The following is a 22,815-nucleotide window of genomic DNA, read 5'->3' on the forward strand; positions in this document are numbered from 1 at the left end:
TATTGCATGCAATACTAATTTTCGATTGCCGATTTGGATGCATTAGCATTAGGAAGTGCAAAACTAATAGAGGCTGCCATACTAAATTTTGAATAAGTTTTTTTATGATGGTTTCATTGAGTAGTGGCACAATTTCATCAAATTCAATAACAACACTTAAACCATATTATCACGGCTAATACGCAAAAATAGTCTAACAAGTTGTAGTAATATCTTACCTATTCTGACTTGTTATACCACGTATGCAAGTGTTATCATGATTTGTAGTACTATTTTGTAATGCAATATTTGGAACCTCAAATGTAAGGTAAAAATAAAGGGGTGCAAAGCTACTAGAGGTGCAAAACTAATAAAGGCTGCAAGACTATTTTTCAAGAGATAATTTTAATGCAATACTGGTAGAGGTGCAAAACTAATAGAGACGCCTTACTAATAAAGCAAATACGGTATCTATCCAATTTTTTCCTTTTCCCCGTAAACTGAACAAAAACGCTTTAATAACAGGCAATATTATTCTTCATTGCAACAATAGTAAAACATTTTAAAGCAAAGAAATGACGCAAAATCGGATACTGATGAATGCAATTGGAACAACTGGGACTTTGGAAGAAAATCTCGATCAATGGGAGAAAGCCGGCATCGGCTTCTTGTTGAACTCGAGGAACTCAGTGAGTGACCTGGGTGCATTGCAGCCTTCTCTCTTACAGAGACACCTTAGGCTGATTTGAGCATTTCTAGTTGGTCCATGGAACGCGAAAGCCTGCAAAAAATTACTTTGAAAAGCAATCTGCTAGTAAACATTTAGTGAATACCTCTTGCAGGCAAACGGTCAAAACAGCATAGTCGTCAATGGTGTCTGCGAACATTTTCAACACTGGAGAGTAGTCGTCTGAATTTTCGTCTACTCCATTGACGTGGAACTTGGAATTATCTTTTGGGTCAATCATATGGCTACAGAGCGTGAAAATTGGCTCGCTAAGAACATATCCCGAACCCGGATTGTTCACATCCACCTTCTCCCAGCAACGAAGAAGTTTGTCCTCTTGATTTTTCGCGTCCTGAACCGCGTTTTCAGCTGGAGCAAGAGAATTAGCGAGTGCGATGACAGACATGACACCAGCGAGTTTTGAAAACGCGATCATCCTGGCTACCTGAAAATACATATGTTAATGAAACATTACAACAAATAGTAAAAATCAAAAATTGCGAACGGAACACGTTCAAATGAAAAGTCGGCTTTTTGTACATGCACTTTTGAAGGCGGAGCCCTGATCCTGAAACTGATCATGGGCGGAGTTCGCCAGATTTCATCCATGCGAATAATAGGGATTAACGAGGCGAACATGTATTCCGAGACATCAAGAGTTTCGTACCCTGGGATAGTCTAAAAATAAAAAGAATGCATCTAGCAAAAAAATGTGAGACGGCATGTATGCTTTCTTTTTTTTACGAATAAAAAATGACTACATTCAATAGACACTAATATATGAAACAAAAATTAACAAACTTTTTACAACTGATGATAAAATCGGTTCCAGTTAGAGAAAATTTTAAGGAAGATCTAATAAATGGTGGTTACAACATTGATAAGACACGACAATAAATTATATCGTGTGTGAATAAACTTGTAAGCATAGTCAATCCCTTCAATATTGCTCATTCGCACGCTAGTGTTTTCATGATGCTTTCGTAAAATTTTAAACAAATGTCAACTGTGGACAACTTGAAAACAGAATGGTTAAAATTGAAAATTTCGTGTAGATATCGCCAGGGGAAGCAACTGCTCAAAATTGGAGAAATACCAATAAGGATTTTGTTTGAATACACTCATAATAATCCGAAAAAAACCAAATATTAGTACAAAACACTCCCAAATTTTGTTGATTCCTGAAATTTTTTTGTTGATTAGTTGATCTCTTTGAGTAAATTGAAGCAAGATGCTATGTACAATTATGCTTTGCACATTCAAATAAGGTCGTAAAAAAGTTTATGCTTTGTCGACTTCACACATTATAAGTGACGAAACTAAGATCTTAGTTAACTTTTTTTTTAACTTTTTGGAATATTTTTCTTATTTTAATGCCTAATTGTAAAAGTTGATGGTAACAATATTCGAAGTTTCTCAAAAAAATCAAAGTTTTTCAGAATTTGTGGCCTTTGAAAAAACATAAAGCACTTATTCCAAAAAATTAATAACCTCTTACAATTTATGAGGGTTTAAAGGTAGAGTAGCAACATTGGGAAATTGCTTAACCAAAGGCCAAAATAACCAAATAGTACAGTAAAACTTTTTAAAAAAATTTCGAAAAATTGAAAAAGTGGAGTGATTATTAACAATTTTCTCACTGACGCTATTCCGCTTTGAAAATTTCAGATCTCATTAAAAAACGAACTGAACAGAGATTTTCAGGTTCTAAACGATATTTCAAAAAAGAAGTAAATACCAAAGGATTTTTGTACGATAACACTTATAGTCAGTTGTACTTTAGACATACTCGGCATTTGGCTCTAGCTTCTTGCCCAAGCCAAAAATATTAACTTGGCTGTCTAAACTTGGGCAAGAAGCTAGAGCCAAATGCCGAGTAACTCTATTGTACACATTAGAGGCAGGATAAGTTCTGACATTACATTGACAAATTCTATTACGAGTCAATTTTCTAGAGTGCACTCCTGTGTGGCAGACGCTTTTTAATACATGCTAAGTGAAGCGTACAACAAATTAGAAATAAAACTGGCAATTTGTAGAGTTTTTTTGTACCCTTAAACATAGATCCTTTGTCACTTCCTGGTTCCTTTTAGAGCTACGTAAAAAATTGACAGATCAACGGAAAGAAAGGCTTGACAGATCACACGAATTCCAAGAATAATGGTAACATTATAAAGAGATTATACGATTTCAGAGATTTAGAACTATAATATCAGCTGATATAACGTTTTCTTTTGTCAGTAGTCTACAGATTTTTAATCAGTGTTCTTCAGCTACTTGTGTTTTTTATAAAACGATTTTTAATGATGAGAGGCGGTCACAAAAAACTAAAAATGGTCTTGAAAGACTGTATCGTATAATCTCTTAATAATTTCACAAAAAGATCAAAACTGTTCGAAGATTCGCAAGAAAAACTGATTAAATTAGCAAAGCCTTAAATTATAAAATAAAGGGTGACAATTTAATACAAATTAAATAAAGACAAATTTAAGATTGCCAAATTTAAGATTGTAGTTAGATTTAGCACTTTTTGAAATTAGTGTTGAGAAATTTTAGAATTCGATCTCTTTGGGTGATTATAGAGTAAATTTGAGTGCTGAATGAAACTATTGCTACTCGTGTAGTATTATACAAAGTTTATATTGAGTGAGTAAAGAAAGGCACAGAATAGTATTTTCAAAAACACATTTTTCTTCAAATTTTTCGTAAAGGTCACCAGTGAGTTAAGGCGGGTGAACAATTTTTTTAGCATTTTTTTAGAAACAATTTTATTAAGATGATGGTGTGTATGTTAGTTAAATATGAAACATGTAAAACACAATAAAATCAATTTCAAATATTGACAGATCACCTTATATTCAAGGATAGACATACCACAATTATTTTGAATATAGGAATGTCATTTTATATTTAAAGAATATTATACAACTTCGAAGATTTGATACTGAGAATATAAACTGATAAACCACAATTAGCTTAAATTATAGTATTTTCAGATTTTTAGGTCTATTGTAATTTACACTACAGGTAACTGATTTTAAAGGATAAGCAAATTTTTGAAAATCGCACTAAAATATTTATAAGAAACTGAAAAAAAAACTGAATGTTATAATATGACCTTTCAAAGCATTATATACAAAAACGTTTCATGGCGATCCAAAATTTCGGAAATAAGTTGGTAAGTTTTACTCTGATTTTCAAATTTCTCTATGCCGCGGCAACTGAAACGGATTTATTCTTTGATGTGATAACTACCCTAGTTTCATTTTTTGATTGTTTAATCGCCATATTTTACTGGTTTTAATCCCATTTGTTCTAAGCTCAACAAATTCCTCACATTTGCGCATATATCGACTGAAAGTCAAGAAAACTAAACTACGATATAGAAGTTAATTTCCGGCCTTTAGGTCAATTTCCTGGGAAAATGAAACATTTCATCTATATTTAGCTGAAGGTTATGAAAACTTTGAATTGGCTTTCGGTGAAAACAATTTACCGCTAATACACCACTGGTCTTAGGGAGTTGCTTGAAATCAAAGTTTCATTTTTTATACACAACAAAACAGTACAGTTTACAATCAAATAAGATTCTTTCACAACAAAGGACACTGGTTATTTGTTGTCATGGTAATTTTTGAATGACATTTTTATTGAATCAATTTCCTGTGTTCTCGTTAACTTTTACAAATTAAGGGGTCGACCATTTAAAGTTTCGTAACTTTTTCCGAATCAAGCCATACAAGCGTTTCTAAGAAATTTATTGGAATCTGAACATACCATATTTTCTAAATTGGCACATAAATTGAACTCTTGAGTGGTTTGCCAGCTTGACATTTACACTTCACGGAGATGTGGTTTAGACGTTTCCGGATTAATGAAAAAATTTTCATTTCCGTTGGTAAACGTTTTCAAGAGATCCCACGCAACACTAACGTCAAGGCGGTTTTTTGTTTGAGCAGACTTTTAAATTCATAGCTTTTGTGGTATAAAGTGCTTGAGGGAAAAAAACGAAAAAAAAAACAAAATTAAGAGATCTTTTTCCAAGTTTATTGAAAATGAGGTATCGTTAGTGGTATTCACACAAAAATTGTCAATTAGTGCATCAACGTCTCGATGTTCCGGCAGATTTCTGATTTGCAGCCATATAAGCCATGAGAAGTTGCATGAATGTGGCCTGGTGGTTCAAATCTTTGAACCAGTTTACGAATTCGGCAAATGTCAATCCTCCGACGTGGTTTCTGATCTGAAAAAATTTAAAGATTGAAATTTTGCTAGCTATTCAAGAAATTACCGTTGATGTAAGAATATCCTTCTCCTCGTCTTCCAAGTTTTGAATAATTCCAAAAACACTCTGAATTCGAAAGTTAAAAAATATTCAAACATATACAAAACTAACAGAGTAATCATCAGAGTTCGCATATCCGTAAACGGCTCCAGCCATTGTTCCGAACATTGCACCTAGGGGTCCAGCCATGAGGCCTCCTGCTCCAGCACCGGCAGCGGCGTAGGCTGTCTGATAAAAGATTCCGGACATGGTTCCGCGCAAACGCTAAAAATCTTGTAATTCATGACCGAATACTGATGTGCTCAGCTAACCTGATTGTTTTGAGCATGATCGATGACTTGACGGAGGTAGTTGTCGGTCATTTTGGTGAAATCTAAAAAATAAATGTTTGAAGGTTTTAACACACAGTTAAAATTTTTAACGAAATAAATTTTAGGTAAATAAATAAGTGTCTAAATTTAAAAAAGAATTGGTTTATTTTTATCTCGGAGACTTATTAAAACAAACCACAACCAAGGCCATCCTGCTATGAAACGTCGGATAGTGGGAGAGAACACGTGCAAAGGGGAGACGCAGGCAGGTACACAAAAACATTTCGAAATCATACGAGTAGAAGTTATTGCGAAACAGAATGAAGATACAGTATAATTTATTTCTTGAATATGAACACAAAAAAGTTAAAATTTAGGCGAATTGCGAATTTCAGCATGAATCGTTTCAATCATTTGTTGCAATTTGGGAGTTTGACCATTTCGTTTATTTTTCTCGAAGAATATGAAATGTGTATGTTCCAGCACCGCACAAAGAACTCCAATTCCACTTCCAAGAGCGAGGAGAAGAAACAAACCGTACACATTTTCAGCGCCCAGAGCAGTTTGTAAATCTTCGGGCTCACTTGACTGACATTCTCTGAAAACTTAGATAGTTTGGATATCAAAAATATTGAAAAGCTTACTGTTGGGATTTTTTCCACCAATTATTCTTCAACATTAGAATTATGCCTTTTTCATTCAGATCGAGGATTTGTCTTGTAAGCTTTTCCCTCCACTTTGATCCCTTTGGAAGTGCAATACTATATCCATTGGATCCAAGAACAACGTTGCCAACACGAGTAAGATTGCAGTTTTGAGTCACTTGATAGTCTAGTGTGGCAGATTCCATTAGGAAGACATATCTGAAATTAGCATTTTCCCATTTTTTAAATTTGTTTATATATATATATGATCATACTTCTCATTTAACACCCGGTTAACTCCTTCGTGATTGGTGCCTACAAACGCTGAAGGTTCGGCACTTTGCATACGCTCCCACAAACGACGAAAAGTCTCAATTCTGGAGTATTTGAAGAATTGCATTGTCGATCCACCGAGAATTGATCCAAAGTTGTACTCAGTTTGATTTCCAAGCTCTTCAAAACTCTGAAAATATTATATGTATAATGTATCTATTTATAACTGGTTCTTACATTAAACGGCATAGATTTTCTGTCAACGGTGAGAAGTGCTGCAAAGTTTGCAGTATATTGAGCAATTAGAACAAGAGTGAACGACCACCAAACTGCAGATATAAGTCTGGAAGATGAATGTTGTAACTTTACAACTAAAACAGAACAACCTTGTTGCCCCGGCCTGACAGTTATATCCAGATCCTGCACGAAGAAGAATGCACACCAGATACCACACTGAGTTTTGAATTTTGAATTCGGCTGTAGACTCTTTTGGTGATAAAACAGCGGCGACAGTAACCAGAAGTGCAGTTATTACGGTGGCAATCGCAGAAAATGTCCAAACACTGAAAATAATAGAGTATTCAATAAAGTATTCAATTTTGATGAATGGACTACCTAATAGAGACATGTAAACGTTCTAAGTTTTTAAAAAAACTAATAATACAATTTAATTGATCGGTTATTTAAATAATTTGCAGTATTTGTGTATTATATTGCCTTAAGCCAAAAATGCGTACCATCTTTAGTTAAAATAGATGAACAATTGAAAAATTACCTTATTTTTAAAACGTATAATTTTTAAGTACCTACTTAATCTTATATCTACTGTGGTAGACTTCAATGTTGACCTCCATGACTATAAATTATCGAAAGTTCACAACTATTTCCATATTTTGCTACTATTATAACTTACCAATTTTAAACTAATCTGAATGAACTAAATTCGAAAAAATTAGTTTGTAAGCTTGCGCGTCTATATACTATCCACAAGAGCCTACATAATTTTTACAAAGCCATGCCTTGCAGAAAGTGGCCACAAAAACCGGGTCAATGACGATGATGATTTCGGATTTGGCTGTCGCATTAACATTGAAATACCCAATTGAAGAAATGGATCCGTGAAATCAATAACTTCAAGCCGCGTTGCCGTGACTGTAATTGGTGCAACAGCCATGTCAGCATCCCCACGTAAAATTTCCCCGATCATTCCATCCCATTCATCCGTTCCATTCTTTCGTTCTCCATACTTATTATCTTTCACAATTTTCAATGTATAGTTGAAATGTAACATCTCGGCAAGTTTATCCAGCAAGTCCACACAAAATCCTTCATGTTTGATACGACCATCCGGCATGATTTTCTCAATCACGTAAGGTTTTTCATGAATCGATGTCACTTTCAAAGTTCTTGACTCCCTAACTGAAGCCTGGTAGTGCTCGTGAGTACCCGGAATGTTTTTGGCTAGCATAGTCAACTCCTTTGATCCTTCCCATGTTGATTTCCAGATACCTGTCTGAAAATGAAAAGGATACTATTTCTGACTTTAAAAAAAGTTATTACGTGGAGGCCTGCGCCAGTAATGCCCATTTCCCATATGTGAAGCTCGCTGTCGCTTCGGTCGCTTGTCCCGTTAAACGAAATTTTTCCAGTGAGACCTTTGAATGGCTGAAAAATGAATATAAGGTACTAGTCCTAAATCACCCCGCCACTTTTTTTCTTTTTTTTGTTCGTTTTTTTTTTGAACACGTGGAATAATAACTCGTTCAGATTAAAATCAAATTTTTCAAACTTTTTCTTTTGTGAATACGTGGAAGTTTAAAAATTGCGATGAAGATGGAGAAAATAAAGTTAAAAATGAAAATTCTTCCACTTTCTCGAAAAAACCAAAAAAAAAAGTGAAATAAGAAATGAAAACTCTTCCACTTTTTCAAAAAAAAAAAGGAAAAAAAACCAAAAAAAAACGAACAAAAAAATAATAAAAAAGTGGCGGGGTGATTTAGGACTAGTACCGAATATAATAGTTGTTCTGTTTCAAAAAATCCGGTAAAAACACACCTTGACTATTGGAAGTTTGAATTTCTTCACTGCTTCATTATCTCCACAAGATATAATTCGCCTATCTCCTGCTTGGCAAGCAAGAAGGATTGAATCGAATATGAACGCGAAGTCTTTCTGGTAAGCAAGTGAGAAAATATACGCTATAAATTATATTTTTAAACTAACAAATGGTGTTCTCGGATTAGATGGAATCTTGGCCAAATATTCTTGATACATATCCGGAAGCTTGATGGCTAGATCATTTTGATTCCATTTCTCCTTAGACACTGTCAGTAGTGACACTCTCATTCCATTATGAGTGTATTGCGAGAGGTGATCGTTAAGATCGTCGAGCGCTGTTATCAAAAACCAGTTGTGGACACTTATCATTCCTAATTTCAGAGAAGCATCGAAAAATGTAAGTGTTTCGTTTGGGCTCAATTCGATTAGCACACGATTCTTCTTCGGCCAGCATCGATTTCTAAAATGAATTTTTGTAGTAGACGTACTCTAAATTATTTTCAATATAAGAAACTGCGTGTTAGTTAACACGTGATTAATTATTTAATATTTATACATACAATGAAAGGAAGTTAAAATAGCCTCTGACTTTAAAACAAAACGTATAAAAGTTAAAGAAGCTTTGTTTCAAAGAAACTTTAGCTGCGGAGCTCAAGTATGAACACTTGAAAACGAAATCTGAAACTATTTTCAGTTTCAGGAGATAACTGATAATTTCTGAGTCTATAAAATATAACTTTTATTATACGACTTTTTAATTCCAAAAACAGGCATGTTCCAATTCATATTTCGGTTAAGATCCACGTGCTATTAATAAACCTACCTGTCACAAGTATCTCGTAATGCCAAGGCTGTTGCCATCATACTGTCATCCAAAGTGTGAGCACGTAGCAGAGCAGGGCTCTTTTCTAGTCGAGAAAGTGTCTCGATAAGTTGCTTCGGAGCGTCATAATTTGAATAAATGTACACGAAATTATCCCAGCGCCACAGATTTATAAGTCTTTCCATTAGTTGAGAATATTCCATCGATGGATACAAATTTAGTGATGTTTGTTGTTTTCTGAAAAAGCAAGTAAACATTGCTAATACTTTTTAAAAGCTTTTATCAAATTTAAATTTTAAAAAATGTTACTTTTGATATCCGGGTGTCCAGTAATAGTGGATAAATAGTATATTCAACTCTGCACATTGCTCTTCAATAATGGATCCACTCTCTCTGTCGACAACACCAATAATAACACTGACTTCTGAGTTTGCGAGATCGCATACTAAAAATCGAGGAGAAAAAATGTGAGAACTTTTTCCATTACCTTACTTTTTGTGTTCAAATCTTCGTGCGAATTTTTCAGTGCAATAAAGGATGTGTGAGTGATAAAGCAAGCTCCTCGCGTTTTCACAATTTGTTCATTGATTCTTGGTACTATAATATTCACGGCGGTTCGTACAGAATGCTCCAAATGGTGACTCGTTATTAATCCTTAAAATTTTTTTTGCTGATGAAACCCAATTTGATTGCCTACCAATCCGTATTGATGATACACCTGTTCCTAGGAAAGATAATAGTAGAAATCTGAAGATGTTGAGCATTTCAAATGCATTTGTTCAGCAAGTTCTTTCATTTTATTCTTAATTGGTTGATGTGTAGACGATAATTGAATTGACTGATTTTCCCATAGTGTTGTCACAAGCACTAAAAGAACTTTGATTAGTGGGCGTTGAAAAAAGCAAAATACAAAGTTCTAGCAGAAATTTGAAAGATAAAAAAAAATGTTAAATTAAACATTTAAGAATATTTTTCAATGTCTTTTTTTAAAACTTTTATTAAAGCTTTTTTTAATAAATTAAAAAATAAATGTCATATTTTTGTTTTAAAACATCGTACTTTTTCCAGAAGAAAACAATCTGTACATTTGCACCTTGTAAAACAATTCCGTCTTCAATAAAATCGATACTCCCGCCTGTGCCGGCCAAAAGATGGGAAGGAAGATGGAGAGGTAACATGTGCAATTGCGCTCCATTGAGAAGGTCTCATAACGAAGAGGCAAGTCTCTGGGAATTCAAGGCGGTACACATCTCATTTACGGGTAAAAATACACTAATTTTTGCTTTTAAATCAACTTATTAATTTGTTTTAAAACTTTAGATATTTTGCCGTGTTTCTCTGAGTGTTTTCCGTCAATTTTTGTTTGTGTCAATGAATTTTCGTTTCAAATAACGTTAATTTTTCAGAATGGCTGCTCCAAAACTTGGATTTTTTGAGAAGATCGCCAACCTCACTGGGGCTTTGTACCGCCACCAACATGCTCAATTTCCACGTCGCTTCGCTATTCTGAAGGTACAGTTTTTTGTCTCTGTGTATTTATGTCTTTGGACACCGTCTAATGTTGGAAATTTAAAAAATCAAACACTACAGGCCGTAGGAAAGCACGAGCTTGCTCCACCACGTCAAGCTGACTGGCCAGCCATCAAGGCCGATTGGGCCAAAGTCCAGAGCTTCATCCAGACCGGAGGATACAAGAATTTGAGCATTAGAGTGAGTTTTTGTTAAATAAAAAAGTTAAAGTTAAAAAATATACTTTATGAATAGTTAGCCAGAACATTTATACTAGACTTTCACATTACCATACTAAACGTTTCAAACATTAAAGTGTTGCTCTATATATAAATAAACACAACGAATTCACTTGATATTACTAATGCAAATTTTTATTCATATTTGGTTATCAAAAACTTCAAAACGATGAAATTTATTAACCGGAACGTTTATTTTTTCAGGAAGGACTTGTCTACACTGCCGTCACTCTTGAGGTTGTCTTCTGGTTCTTCGTTGGAGAAATGATTGGACGTCGCTACATCTTCGGATATCTTGTAAGTTGTCATGCATTATTTTTATTAGTCATTATATCGTATTGTAGGTTCCTGCTGATTACGTTTCCAAGTCCACCAAGAAGACCGTCAAAGAACAAGAGGCTCTTGCTGCTCTCGAGAACTAAATTGTTATCCTTATGTTTAGCGGCTCGTTTTTGATATCGACAAATTTTTGATAGATTTATTTTGGAGTTTGTAAAATGAAGTATTGATGAAAAAAATAAATATAAAAATTTCTAATAATTTTTGATAAAATTTGGCTGTGTTTTGAGAAACATTCAAGGAAGACATTCTGAATGCAATAAAAATTAATTTAAATTAGAAACTTTTAGAGTACGCTCTAATAAGTTGGCATATGTACATAGATGCATGGGGAGTATAAAAATAAGAATAACATCTACACCGTAGTCAATATTTTATAAGTATATTCGTACAGCAAGTGTACTAAAATACAATTTTCACAAAGTAAATTTTTTAAATTTGAAATTGCATTTATACAGGAGGGAATAATCCTAAATCGATTTTTTTTTGAGAATATCACCAAAAGTCTGGTGTTTCTCATAATTTTCCGATTTAAGGGTAAACTTGGTCCCCTGTACCACCCCTTTATAACTTTTCTGCGCGCTTACTCATCTCTCTATTTCATATCAAAATATATGAAATAGAGAGATGAGAAAGCCACAAAGTTATGAAAAAATCAAAAAAAAAATCATGTTCACTAACCAGTGACAAAATGCCTTTCACATTCATAAAATTAATTTCACCGCACATTAGCAATATTTTGGCATATTTACAAATTTATTTCAGTGAATTATGGCCGAAATCAGTTGCAAAATAAATATATACATGTATGCATACAAAAAACTAGTTGAGAAAAGGTTGTCACTATTGATCCTTGCCCCTATGATACACCCCACTATGCCTACTGGATCCTGTGAAATTTTGAATACTTCGTTTCCATAGAACCCTAGTCACCCAAAAGTTTGCCATCTCGGAAGAAAATTCTCAGATTTATATATTATTCAGTATGCAGGTCTCATTAGTTTTGCAAGCTTTTTCTTAAATGAAAATCACACTTTCTCCTTTCTTTCATATAATGATTTTATGTAAATTCACCAACAGTTCATGTTATCAATCCTAGTTCATGAACAGTTGCACGTCAACAAATATTTTCAAAAATTAATTACAGTGCCGGACATAAAGGTATGCAGAAAAGGTTTTTCGTGAATTTTTTGTGAAAGTATTAGGTCTCCAAATAAGTTCCGGGTCAAAAATCATAACTTTTTTTGCCTTTTATAGATTTTTTGAAACTTTGGGAATTCATGTTATCAACTATGACCTTTCATTTTGAAATAGTCACAAAATTTTTTGACCACCCGGAGTGCCCTAACTCGAAGCCATTTTTTTCAGGCATTTTTCTGATCTCGCTTCTTTGCAGCTTTGAACTAAGGTTTGTGTGCGGATTTTACTATGTTTAGAATACATCGTAGGAAATCAACAAAAGTTTGGAAAAAAATCCGTCCAAAAAAATTCTTTTTGGTCGGCCGTCAAAAAAACTTCAAAAAAAATTTCTTTCGAAAGTTTTTGATTTTTAGTATAAAAATGATGTAACCATGTGTAAACTATTTTTAAACATACAAAACATTTGAGTTTGAAAATTGGATCTCGAGAAATACTCAAAAAACTCAAAAATATTCTTCGAAAAAATTATGTTTTCTATTATCATTTGAGTGTGACGAACTTAGTTAAAATGTTTTGTATTTGTAAAAATAGTTCACACATGACTACATCATTTTTGTATGAAAAATCAAGAATTTTCGAAAAAAAATTTTTTGAAAAAAATAAAAAAATTTTTGACCACCGACCAAAAAAAAATTTTTGGACTGATTTTTTTCCAAACTTTTGTTGTTTTCTTACAATGTATTTTAAACAAAGCGAAGTCCGCACATAAACCTCAATTCAAAGCTGCAAAGAAGCGAGATCAGGAAAATGCTTGAAAAAATTCCTAGTGGTCAAAAATTTTTGTGACCATATCAAAATGAAAGATCATAGTTGATAACATAAATTCCCATAGTTCCAAGAAAATCGATAAAAGGCGAAAGAAGTTATGATTTTTGACCCGGAACTTATTTGGAGACCTAATAATTAAAATCGATTCATTTTATTTATCTAAACTCCATTCCATGTAGATTCCACCAAAAAAAAATTCGCGTTTGGTGGCTGTACTTGCATTTTTTTTAATCGAGCCGAAAAAAAGTTTGCTCACAATGTAAACGGTTTTTGCCAATCTTTCGCTTACCTGACAAACATCTCTCGGAGTTGTTTGTCACTGCAATCTGTGGTTTCTGAGTGTGAACAATGAATCATTCTTTCCGAGTAAAATAACAATAACTGAATTTATAAAGCAATATCGGAAGATTCCGTGACTCCAGATGTTACATTCTAAAAGCATGTGATCGAAATAGAACAACTTTATTAATCTTTCGGATAGAATCTATTCTCGGAATCTGCTCGATCTATTAATTTAGTTTCTCGTGATAATAAGTAACATTAACTCAAACAAAAAAAACTATAGTCCGCAGTGTAAGCGAAATGTAAACATAGCGGTATTTGTGACTCGGGCCAAACAACACGAAAAAGTCAATAATTTAAGTGAACTTATCAACGACTACTTATCAACGTTTATTGACTCTGTACCCTTTGGCAGACATTTTTTGTAAACTGGGAGATTTTTCTGGCAAAACATGTGTTTACTTGGACGACGCTGAGCCACAGGCACATGTTTATCGAGTCCAAGACAAACAACCGCCTAGAAAAAAGGACAAGTATAAAAAGGTCAGAGGTGACTGGGATAAACCACACCAAGTCTAAAATGCAGTTTACCATTCTTCTTGCAGTGAGTTTTCCATCCAATAAAAACCTTTTAATTAAAACAATTTCAGCTTTTTGGCCTTGCTTCTGCTGCCACATACTATTCATCAACTCCAAGCTATAGCAACTCTTGTAAGTAATATAATAGAGTTGTTAGATAATAGATAATAGAATAGATAATAGAGAGTAATATAATAGAGAGTGTTAAATAAAAAACTTTTCAGACAGAAGTTGCTCTTCCTCTTACGAATGTTCGTCTGGCCAAACTTGCTCTAATGGACAATGCATGAGCTCTCTCGGATATAACGGAGGACTTTACTCCAACACCTATAACAACAACAACCAATATGACATGAACAGTCAGTATGGCAACCAAATGGGTACCACTGGATCCGGAACATACTGCACCACGTCGTACTCTTGCCGATCTGGAGAAACATGCATGAACAACAGATGCCAAAGCAGCTATTCCAACAACATGTACAACTCCAATTCTCAGTACTCTAACTGTAAGTGTACCGTGTCTACCTGAGAGTAGAGCAAGTCTATAATTTTGGATTTTTTTAAGCTGGATCCACTTGCCGTTACTCTACCGACTGCTACTCTGGACAAATGTGCTCCAACGGAGTTTGTGTCGCCCAATACGGAACCTCTTACAACAATGCTATGTACTCTTCATCTACAGGAAGTAAGAAACATTATCACAATACATATCCCAATTTCACAAATATAACAATTCCATTGTCTAATGCACACATCTTTTCCAGAACGATGCCTTAACAATCTTTCCTGCGCTAACGACGAACGTTGTGTTAACGGCCTTTGCGTTATCCACATCGCGTCTAGTAATTCCGTAAACTTGACATCTTACATTCATTGTTTTGTTTCCAGATTACTGTACTTATGATAACACTTGTGGACTCAATCAAAGATGTGTTAACAACATGTGTCAATCCACCGGATCAAACTCTATGTACGGAAGTGGCTCATCCGGATACAACACTTACGGCTCTGGAAACACCTATGGATCATCCAACTCCAGATGCACATACAACTCGGACTGCGGATCTAATAGATACTGCTCATCTGGATACTGCACCAGCTACGTGCTCAGACAAAAGAGAAGCTCTTAAGCATTTGTACTAAACTTGTATTATAAAACTACATGAATTATTCAATATTCCAATAAAACATTGCCAATCCCTTTTTAAATTCGAATTCTCCAATCATGAAAGCTACATAAATCTTCTTCAAAAAGTCTGTGGGGAGCTTAAGGCCAAGCGTCTCGAGATTTTTTACTTTGAAGACAATCTGTCTTTGTAAAAGCCAATGCATGTGTCATAAGATTAATGATGCGAAGGTTTGGTATGAAATATATGAAATGGCAAAATGTGACTGAATATGAAAAAATTACACTGACCAGATGAGGATATTGGTATATAAACTAACATGTGCCTGCAAAATCTGATTCATCAGTTGAAATATGATGTTTGCATTTCCAATAGCTTTGTTGTCGGTAAGTTAATACACCAGGTTTCCAGGTTTCTAAAAGTTTGACAATAATATTTACAGGTAGTACTGGTGGTTGATTCTCAATACCATCAAACAACAACTCAAGTGAGTTGTGGAATCAATGAGCAATACTCTCCGTGTACTCAAATGTGCCCACCAACATGTGAATCTCCAAACCCACAATGCAGGTGAAGTCTTAGAACAAAAACATTTTTAAAATTAAACAGTCTACAACATTTTGTGAAAAGCATGGTGTCCTCTTCGAAATTCTTATATGGATACTTCATTACCGGTAAACTTGGATGACTCTATATATCAACTTTAAACAATCAGTCTTCCATAAAATAATGATAATTTTTCCATGATTATTAGCACATTAGTGATACATTTATCATATTGCACATTCACTCTGATAAATTTCTGTTCTAAGCATCGAATTTAGGGTACTTGTGTATTATATCCCCGCCATTTTAAAAATTAACTTTTCTATTTATAAAATAAAAACGTGTGGAGTTTTAGGTTTAGGAAAACACCATACACAAAACACCTAACGAGGAAAATGGGTATCACGTTCTATTTAAACAAATAAATAAATGGAAATTTGAATAATTTTCAAAATGGCAGGGGTATAATACACAAGTACCTAATTTAGCCCTACTTACGAAGTTCCTAGTATCAATGTATGTTCAGGCGACATCCCAATTGCATGAAAACTTATAAAATAAAAATTAACAGAACGATACAAACAAAATAAACATAATTTCAGAGTTGACTGCACCCGTCCATCTTGTACCTGCTTGCCAGGCCACGTCTACTCAAACTCCCGTCAATGCATCCCAGCCAATTCTTGCTACCAAACTCAATCGCTTCGCTGCCGAATGAACAACGACTGTCGTCCAGGAATGTATTGCATCAATGGATACTGTGGCGCAGCATCAGGAGTTTATACGAGAACGGTTGTGAGCTCATCCTCTTTGTCATCCTCATCTTCTGGTCATCGTCATCACTCTCACCGATCGCAAGGCGAGTGCTCCCTAGATGTGCATTGTGATCATCGTAAAATTTGTATCGATGGAATTTGTGTTTATGCAGACCGCAGTGATCGTTATAATTAAAATATTTCGAATGAAGCTAAACAACATTATCGCAAAAAGTAAAAATTTCCTGACATCAAAAACCTTATACAAATGTAGATGATGAATTAATTGGTTGAAAACATATCTCCGACTTTAGACATTTTCAGGGTCAAGAATATTGATACTTCACAAAAATGTAGACTTTCTGAAAGTTTTTCAATAACTTCAGTGTTTCGCTATCAATTTTCAAAACAACAAGGTGTTCATCTAACTTTAAAAAATTTGTCTGGTTTCTAGTGAGAACATCAGTTTCTGACTGAGCGGTTGAGTAATGTACATGGGCGTTTTTTAGGCAGTTAAGGTTATACAAAGTATCAAAAGTTCTTGACAATTAATTCACATAAGCTTATATGTAGAATTTTCATAATTTTTCAACTGTGTTCCAATATTGAAAAATAAATATATAAATATATACACAAGTTTGTATTTTGTAATTCAGTTTTCCTATGCACCAACCTTCCAGTATGAAAATCTATATTATTCAAAGCTTACTACAACTCGAAAAGATTTGCATTTATTCCTCCTTCCCCCATTTTCTTGTCTATTGTCCAGAAAAGTGTACAACTGCCACCTTTCACATAGGTATTGCCCAACTGCGAGTGGTGATCAAGATATTCTTTCAATAGTTAATCGAGGCGTAACAACTTTTGCGTCGACTCTTAATGGAATCGTGAGAAACTTTTGCGGTGACCAACACTACACCTAACCTTTCATTGCGTGCAGTTGGCAGTTCATTATCGGTCAAGTAGTAATGTAATCCACCAAAGTTTGGAATGATGAGGGTCAACTCAACCCTCCCAAACCATTCAATTTTCCTCTCATTTTTCTTATCTGATGACAAAATCTCGTCGCGTGCGCGGTTCCCTTTTCTGAGGATATACAAGATATATTGTTATGATATGTGATGACATAACCTCTAAATTCTATTGTTTTTCTTTCATTGCGAATGAAAAACATGCGTTTTTGTTACTATTGCAATTCAATTTTCATTGGAAATAATTCACGAGGAAAAAAATGAGGAAAATAGAAAGAGAACGGATGAAAGGAAGAATAAAAGAATGAAAAAAAAAACATCCAAACTGGTCGAATCTTTTTCTCTTTTTATTTTTCTTGAGAAACAGATAAAGCTCTCTCAGAATATTCTATAGAAGAGTCCCAGAATCTTCTTCGTTTCTTTTTCAATTCGTTTTGCAGCCCGAATTTGTTTTTTTTCTTTGAATTCTTAATAAAAATAATTCTTGATTCTTGAAAATATGTCAATATCATCTTCTTGGCACATCACTTCATTTTTATCTACCATTTACTATCTCCAAATTCTGATTGACCCTTTGTGCAAGGCACTTTTCTCAACGTCTTACATAATCGCAACGGAAAAAAGTGTGAGCGAGAGAGAAGATGACACACATTGACATTTACGGGCCGTTCGTCTTTACCGCTTTGTTTTTTATTGCTTACTTTACCTCTAGTGATTATCTTATTGGAATTTATGCACATGACGTGTTGTACGAGTTTAACAATTTCAATTGACAGTTTTTTCGATTAGGCTTTTGAACATATTTATATATTTCTTTATTTACGAATGTGAACTTAAAAGTGGATTCTCGAAATCTTTTATCGGGTTTTTTGAGCCTAAAATGACCCATTTATCAAGATTTATCAAAAAAGCTATGACGGTTTAAAGGTTTTTGATTAAAGGCGTGTTTTTTTTAGCTAAAATCTCAAACTCTGCTAAACTATCAGTGCCCCAACGTGAAAAAACAACATGAAAAACCCCAAAATCAAAAAGCATCTTAATCAGCCAAAAACACTTCATAAATTGCAAAAATATGCATTAACAAATGACAACTAAATGGAAAAGTACTCCCGACTTTTCAAGATGGAAAAATGTGAGATCTTCGCTGAAAATAGAGTTTTTTTTCAAATGAAAAATTTGGAATAAAGCTCAAATGTTTGTCTCAAAGTTGGTAATTGTTGAAAAAAATTTTGATAATTTGGCGAATATTTGTGAATTGAAACATAACTATTTCGGTTTTACGCGTACTTGTAAAATTCAAAATTTTACAAGAAATTATAAAACTTTATGAGCTTTAGATGGTCAATACGCAAACATTCATCTAGTTTATAGCCTTACATTAAAACATTTTACCTATTCAGGTTAATTGAACAGTATCTTTAAAGGTGGTGTAGTCGAATTTTTTAAAATTTCTTTATTAGACTCAAAATTGTCTGAAAACACCAAATTTCATAAGTAAACTTCTTGAAAACTTTTCGGCTCGAAAAAATGACCTAAAATTAGTGAAAATTTGAAATGTGGCCAATTTATCAAGCGGCTGCAAACAATTTTTTTTTGAAATTGTTGTCTGATTTTGGATATAGATGTAAGGTATTTAAAAAAAAGATGGACGAAGAAAATTGGTAAAAAAATTTGACAAATCTCTTCGTCCATCGACTTTGAAAGACCTTAATCAAGTTTAAAACGCAAGATAGTCAATTTATATACCCAAAATCAGATGATAATTCAAAAAAAATTGTTTCCAGCCGCTGCGACAATGTTAAGTTAATTTAAGGTCATTTTTCGAGCAGCCATAACTTCTTTTTTTTAAGTTTTCAACAAGTTTCATTATAAAATTCGGTGTTTTCAGACAATTTTGAATATAATAAAGAAATAAAGAAAAATTCGACTACATCACCTTTAAACTAAATTTCAAATGTAATTTTTTTTTACTTTTCAAAATGATTCGTTCTCGGTTTTGTTGTGAACATTTTTTTGCTAATACGCTTACGAAATGTTTTGTGTGGCAATCATTTTGATTGAAGTTCCCGGCAGCTACAACATATTTTTAGAACTAGAAAACAATAGAACGCACAGAATATCCACGTTCCCATGTTTTCAATTTCTCTTTTCGAAATCCTTTACAAAATCCGAACGCCGTTCTGATTCAGCCTTGAGACATTTTTCAAAAAAAAAATCAGTGTGAGCGTTATAGTTTTCAGTTTTGAATATTCACATTTTGCACTTTTTGCCTACTTTCCGTATTCTGCAGTTTCCACATCACCTTGTTACATCTCTCAGGAAGTTTCTGAAAGTGACACCACGCTCACACACGATGAAATTCATACCCACCAACCTCCCTTCTCTGCCTCCCTCAACTTCTTCCACGGAATTCTATCTCCTCTTATCCAGTTAGGGACACATATCGAGTTTCACCAAAAATAATGAGAAGTGTGGTCAGAGACACCACATTGAATTAACTATTAGTTCAAAAGTTGCAGGTTTCCTAGTGCAAAAAGTTTATGTTCCCATCTACCAAACGACTCACCGCCAATTGACTTTGCAGTGGCAACATTGGGAAATGCGACCCATCATATTGTTCCTATTGTCATGTACAAGCTGTCCCTGTTTTGCTCGCTTAATCCGTCAACCCCTTCCCCGTTCTAATTAGAGATGAGTGAATTACAATAGAGTTGAAACGGAAATCTGAGTGTCTGTAGCTTTCCGCCGCCGCTTTTGTTACGAGATGGTAGACGTCCCTTTCTTGGTGTTTATTGTCTCACAAACTGTATAATAAAGCACCGTTGTGTAAAAGGCATTTGGTATCAGGAAGATAAAATGAATAAAATGCAAATGCGGAATCAAAAATTGCCAAATAATTTTGACCAATAAAATATCAAAAATAATAGAACAGAAATAAACAAATAAAACTACGGAGAAAATGTGATTATTCCATTAAACAACGTTTTAAACCAACTTTATTCGTCAGTGGGGAAGGTTTTGGACAAATATCATAGTAAAACTTGTTCGTTTTAATTATACATAATCAATAATTATAGGTGTTAGAACCAATGGTCGAAATTTAAAAAAAAATCAACATTTTAGAAAATTTCGGCAATTTACCGAAATATTGACTGACAATTTTACATATATAAGTGTTTTGAAATAGAATCCCCATTGACGATGCGCCACCTTAAACAGTAGAACTGTTCCAATCAGAAACTAAATAAATACGGTTATTATATATATATATATATATATATATATATAACTTGTTTTTATTATGCATTTCTCAAAACTCACCAAACTCAATCTCTAATTTACGGTTGTTGAGGAAAATATATTTATCACATTTAGTTGAGACTCTAAAAGAAGTACAACTTTTTTCTTGCAATTCCTCCACCAATCCAATTTTTCAAGAGTCAATTGCTTGGAGTCCTCGTTTTCTCGTAATCCGATATTCCCCCTATTTCTGTGATTTTATTCAGTTTCGTCCTCTTACACCAAAAATCTTCATGACTTTTTTGGTTTTCTGCTTAATCTTTTTTTTGTTTTTAAAGTCTACCATCCGGCAATTTTTTTTGCAAATGGTTGCTCAGAATTTGACCTCAGATTAAAATTTTCAGGAACTTCCTGGTCCCATTTCGTCACATTTAATAACAAACCAAATCCTTCAGCTTGAGTCGTCCAAGCCAACGCAACCCTAATTCGATTCCACCTCCAATTTACCTTTTTGCCGTTTTCGATCAAATTGTGGGGGCTCTTTTTATTTGAAAGTCGTAAAATGGCGCGTCCTTGTCGAAAATTGAGATAGCTAATGGTTCCAAATAAAATCAAATGCATGAACCTAGTAGGAAAAATCGTTTTTTTTTTCATCTTCCAAAGAAAAAGTTTAAGATAAACCCACCACTCCAGCAATCCACCTACGCGTTTTTCACCGGAAACTGTCATTTGTTTTTGATGTATGACAGTGCCAGCACTGAACTAAATTCCCATTTGTTTTGTTGTGGTGTTATCTAACCACGTGGCTCTTTCTCTAAATTTTGCGTAGGCTGCAAGATCCGCAATCCCACCAAAAAATGGTTTCTAATGTACTTCATACATATCCCACATGACTCAGTGCTCCGAAACGCCCAGCAACCCCCGCGTTTGTCTTTACAAAAATGAGGCGGAAATGGGAAATTTTCCTGCTATTGCTATGGTAAAATACTTAAGCTGTATTGAGATTTGGGAAATTGAAAGATAAGATGAAAAATCCACTCTGTATAATTAAAAAGGTTTATTTTTTTTGTAATTTTTGTACCGCAAATTTTTTCATTAACTGATTTTTCTTTATTCATTCGATGGCCCAGTTTCAGATCTTCATTATCATGTAGTTTATTCATTCAAACTATTTGTGACATCATGATGGTTGTTTAAAAATAATTTCGAATGAAGAAAGCTTAAACCTATTATAATTTTCTTTTCTATAAAAAATATTGATTTTGTAAAGCGTTTGGCAGTGACAGTACCAAAAAATGTTTTAAAATGATTTAAGAAAATTTTTTATTTTATTTGTATAATACGCGTAAAATGAGTATACTCGTCATTTGTCACGAATCGAGTTCTCAGTTTGCTGTGAATATCTTGTAATAGAAATCGATCTCATAGTGTCACTTTTGAGGCATAACTTTTCAGGTTGTTACAAGTTCATTAACTTGTCAAGACTGGGTCATGTTTTAAAGTGTAACTGTTACCCATGTACCCTAAACTTTGAGACAAACTCCTCAAAACTTGTAACCAGAATCCTATGTAGATGACTCACAAAACCCTGTTTTCAATTTGAACGAATTTCGAAACTGGCCAAAATGTTCCCCTCTTGCTCACCTAATGCTTTTACCATTTAAAAAGGATGGTAACAACACTCTTTCGAAAATGTAGGCGGTCCATTTTCGGTTTCTCATAACCGTCTGGCTCTATCTCCTAGTGCGCGAGGAGAGGGCGGGCGGAGTAGGAATCGGGGGCAGCGCACTCATACACTCTGCCCTTCTCTTTTGCACACACAGAAAAAGATAGATACAGACCAACACTTATTGTTGTCCAGTAAGCTTCCAGAAAACTATTTTCAGAATTACAAACTACATTTTTCTAGAACAGTCAATTGATTTTTTACAAGATTCGAGTATTCTAACATTAGTGAAAGTATTTAGCCACTGCAATTTTCAACTGTAGGTTTCAACTTCCAAAAAAAATTCCTAGCATTTCTAATTGGATGAAAAAAGGCTATCTAGACCCTCCATTATTTACTCATAATTTCATCTCGTCCTCATTTTTAATCCCCTCATTGATCCCATCACAATCCGCCAAAATGTTTTTTAAACACTTTTTTCTTCACCAGCC

The 22,815-nt window shown here is 34.0% G+C and overlaps 6 protein-coding genes and 3 non-coding genes across 14 annotated transcripts; 4 read left to right on the top strand and 5 right to left on the bottom strand.

Moving 5' to 3' along the window:
• Positions 1-498: 498 nt before the first annotated feature.
• On the bottom strand, positions 499-4,515 carry nssp-79 (DUF5354 domain-containing protein). Of its 2 annotated transcripts, NM_001029474.3 has the most exons (3): positions 4,484-4,515; positions 813-1,151; positions 499-760 (listed from the first exon to the last, which is right to left on the bottom strand). In NM_001029474.3, the coding sequence occupies exons 1-3, from the start codon at positions 4,484-4,486 to the stop codon at positions 620-622; spliced, it is 483 nt and encodes a 160-aa protein (NP_001024645.1). In that variant the 5' UTR covers positions 4,487-4,515; the 3' UTR covers positions 499-619. The 2 variants fall into 2 exon arrangements, with proteins under 2 accessions (NP_001024645.1, NP_001024646.1); NM_001029475.8 differs by lacking the exon at positions 4,484-4,515 and having other exon boundaries at positions 500-760.
• Positions 4,516-4,739: 224 nt separating this feature from the next.
• F41B4.3 (Proteobacterial sortase system OmpA family protein) lies at positions 4,740-5,364 on the bottom strand. Its single transcript, NM_076749.7, has 4 exons — positions 5,303-5,364; positions 5,103-5,255; positions 4,998-5,057; positions 4,740-4,949 (listed from the first exon to the last, which is right to left on the bottom strand). The coding sequence occupies exons 1-4, from the start codon at positions 5,351-5,353 to the stop codon at positions 4,809-4,811; spliced, it is 405 nt and encodes a 134-aa protein (NP_509150.1). The 5' UTR covers positions 5,354-5,364; the 3' UTR covers positions 4,740-4,808.
• A 94-nt stretch (positions 5,365-5,458) lies between these two features.
• On the bottom strand, positions 5,459-9,969 carry glr-6. Of its 2 annotated transcripts, NM_171712.5 has the most exons (13): positions 9,798-9,969; positions 9,593-9,754; positions 9,410-9,545; positions 9,101-9,337; positions 8,443-8,737; positions 8,275-8,391; positions 7,780-7,884; positions 7,239-7,732; positions 6,606-6,782; positions 6,457-6,562; positions 6,222-6,409; positions 5,947-6,165; positions 5,459-5,900 (listed from the first exon to the last, which is right to left on the bottom strand). In NM_171712.5, the coding sequence occupies exons 1-13, from the start codon at positions 9,862-9,864 to the stop codon at positions 5,669-5,671; spliced, it is 2,535 nt and encodes an 844-aa protein (NP_741822.2). In that variant the 5' UTR covers positions 9,865-9,969; the 3' UTR covers positions 5,459-5,668. The 2 variants fall into 2 exon arrangements, with proteins under 2 accessions (NP_741822.2, NP_001370595.1); NM_001383601.1 differs by lacking the exons at positions 8,443-8,737; positions 9,101-9,337; positions 9,410-9,545; positions 9,593-9,754; positions 9,798-9,969 and having other exon boundaries at positions 5,629-5,900; positions 6,606-7,732; positions 8,275-8,400.
• Positions 9,970-10,506: 537 nt separating this feature from the next.
• On the top strand, positions 10,507-11,370 carry asg-2 (putative ATP synthase subunit g 2, mitochondrial). Its single transcript, NM_076751.8, has 4 exons — positions 10,507-10,612; positions 10,691-10,810; positions 11,053-11,145; positions 11,193-11,370. Exons 1-4 carry the CDS (start codon positions 10,508-10,510, stop codon positions 11,268-11,270), a joined length of 396 nt encoding a protein of 131 aa, NP_509152.1. The 5' UTR covers position 10,507; the 3' UTR covers positions 11,271-11,370.
• A 2,633-nt stretch (positions 11,371-14,003) lies between these two features.
• On the top strand, positions 14,004-15,224 carry C53B7.3 (the record flags this gene model as incomplete). 4 transcript variants are annotated; one of them, NM_001129647.3, is made up of 6 exons in its annotated part: positions 14,004-14,041; positions 14,088-14,148; positions 14,241-14,525; positions 14,585-14,704; positions 14,784-14,861; positions 14,908-15,224. In NM_001129647.3, the coding sequence occupies exons 1-6, from the start codon at positions 14,018-14,020 to the stop codon at positions 15,147-15,149; spliced, it is 810 nt and encodes a 269-aa protein (NP_001123119.1). In that variant the 5' UTR covers positions 14,004-14,017. The 4 variants fall into 4 exon arrangements, with proteins under 4 accessions (NP_001123119.1, NP_509153.1, NP_001123120.1 ...); NM_076752.5 differs by lacking the exon at positions 14,784-14,861; NM_001129648.5 differs by having other exon boundaries at positions 14,585-15,222.
• A 258-nt stretch (positions 15,225-15,482) lies between these two features.
• On the top strand, positions 15,483-16,674 carry C53B7.2 (TIL domain-containing protein). Its single transcript, NM_076753.6, has 3 exons — positions 15,483-15,532; positions 15,589-15,716; positions 16,295-16,674. Exons 1-3 carry the CDS (start codon positions 15,500-15,502, stop codon positions 16,641-16,643), a joined length of 510 nt encoding a protein of 169 aa, NP_509154.2. The 5' UTR covers positions 15,483-15,499; the 3' UTR covers positions 16,644-16,674.
• A 620-nt stretch (positions 16,675-17,294) lies between these two features.
• On the bottom strand, positions 17,295-17,498 carry C53B7.9. Its single transcript, NR_071365.1, has one exon. It is a non-coding gene; the product is annotated as an Unclassified non-coding RNA C53B7.9 (non-coding RNA).
• A 4,854-nt stretch (positions 17,499-22,352) lies between these two features.
• C53B7.10 lies at positions 22,353-22,494 on the top strand. The gene has a single exon (NR_071367.1). It is a non-coding gene; the product is annotated as an Unclassified non-coding RNA C53B7.10 (non-coding RNA).
• On the bottom strand, positions 22,353-22,505 carry C53B7.11. The gene has a single exon (NR_071366.1). It is a non-coding gene; the product is annotated as an Unclassified non-coding RNA C53B7.11 (non-coding RNA).
• Between the last annotated feature and the right edge of the window lie 310 nt (positions 22,506-22,815).

The sequence above is a fragment of the Caenorhabditis elegans genome, chromosome X (assembly GCF_000002985.6).
Source record: "Caenorhabditis elegans chromosome X".
NCBI classification, from domain to species: domain Eukaryota; kingdom Metazoa; phylum Nematoda; class Chromadorea; order Rhabditida; family Rhabditidae; genus Caenorhabditis; species Caenorhabditis elegans.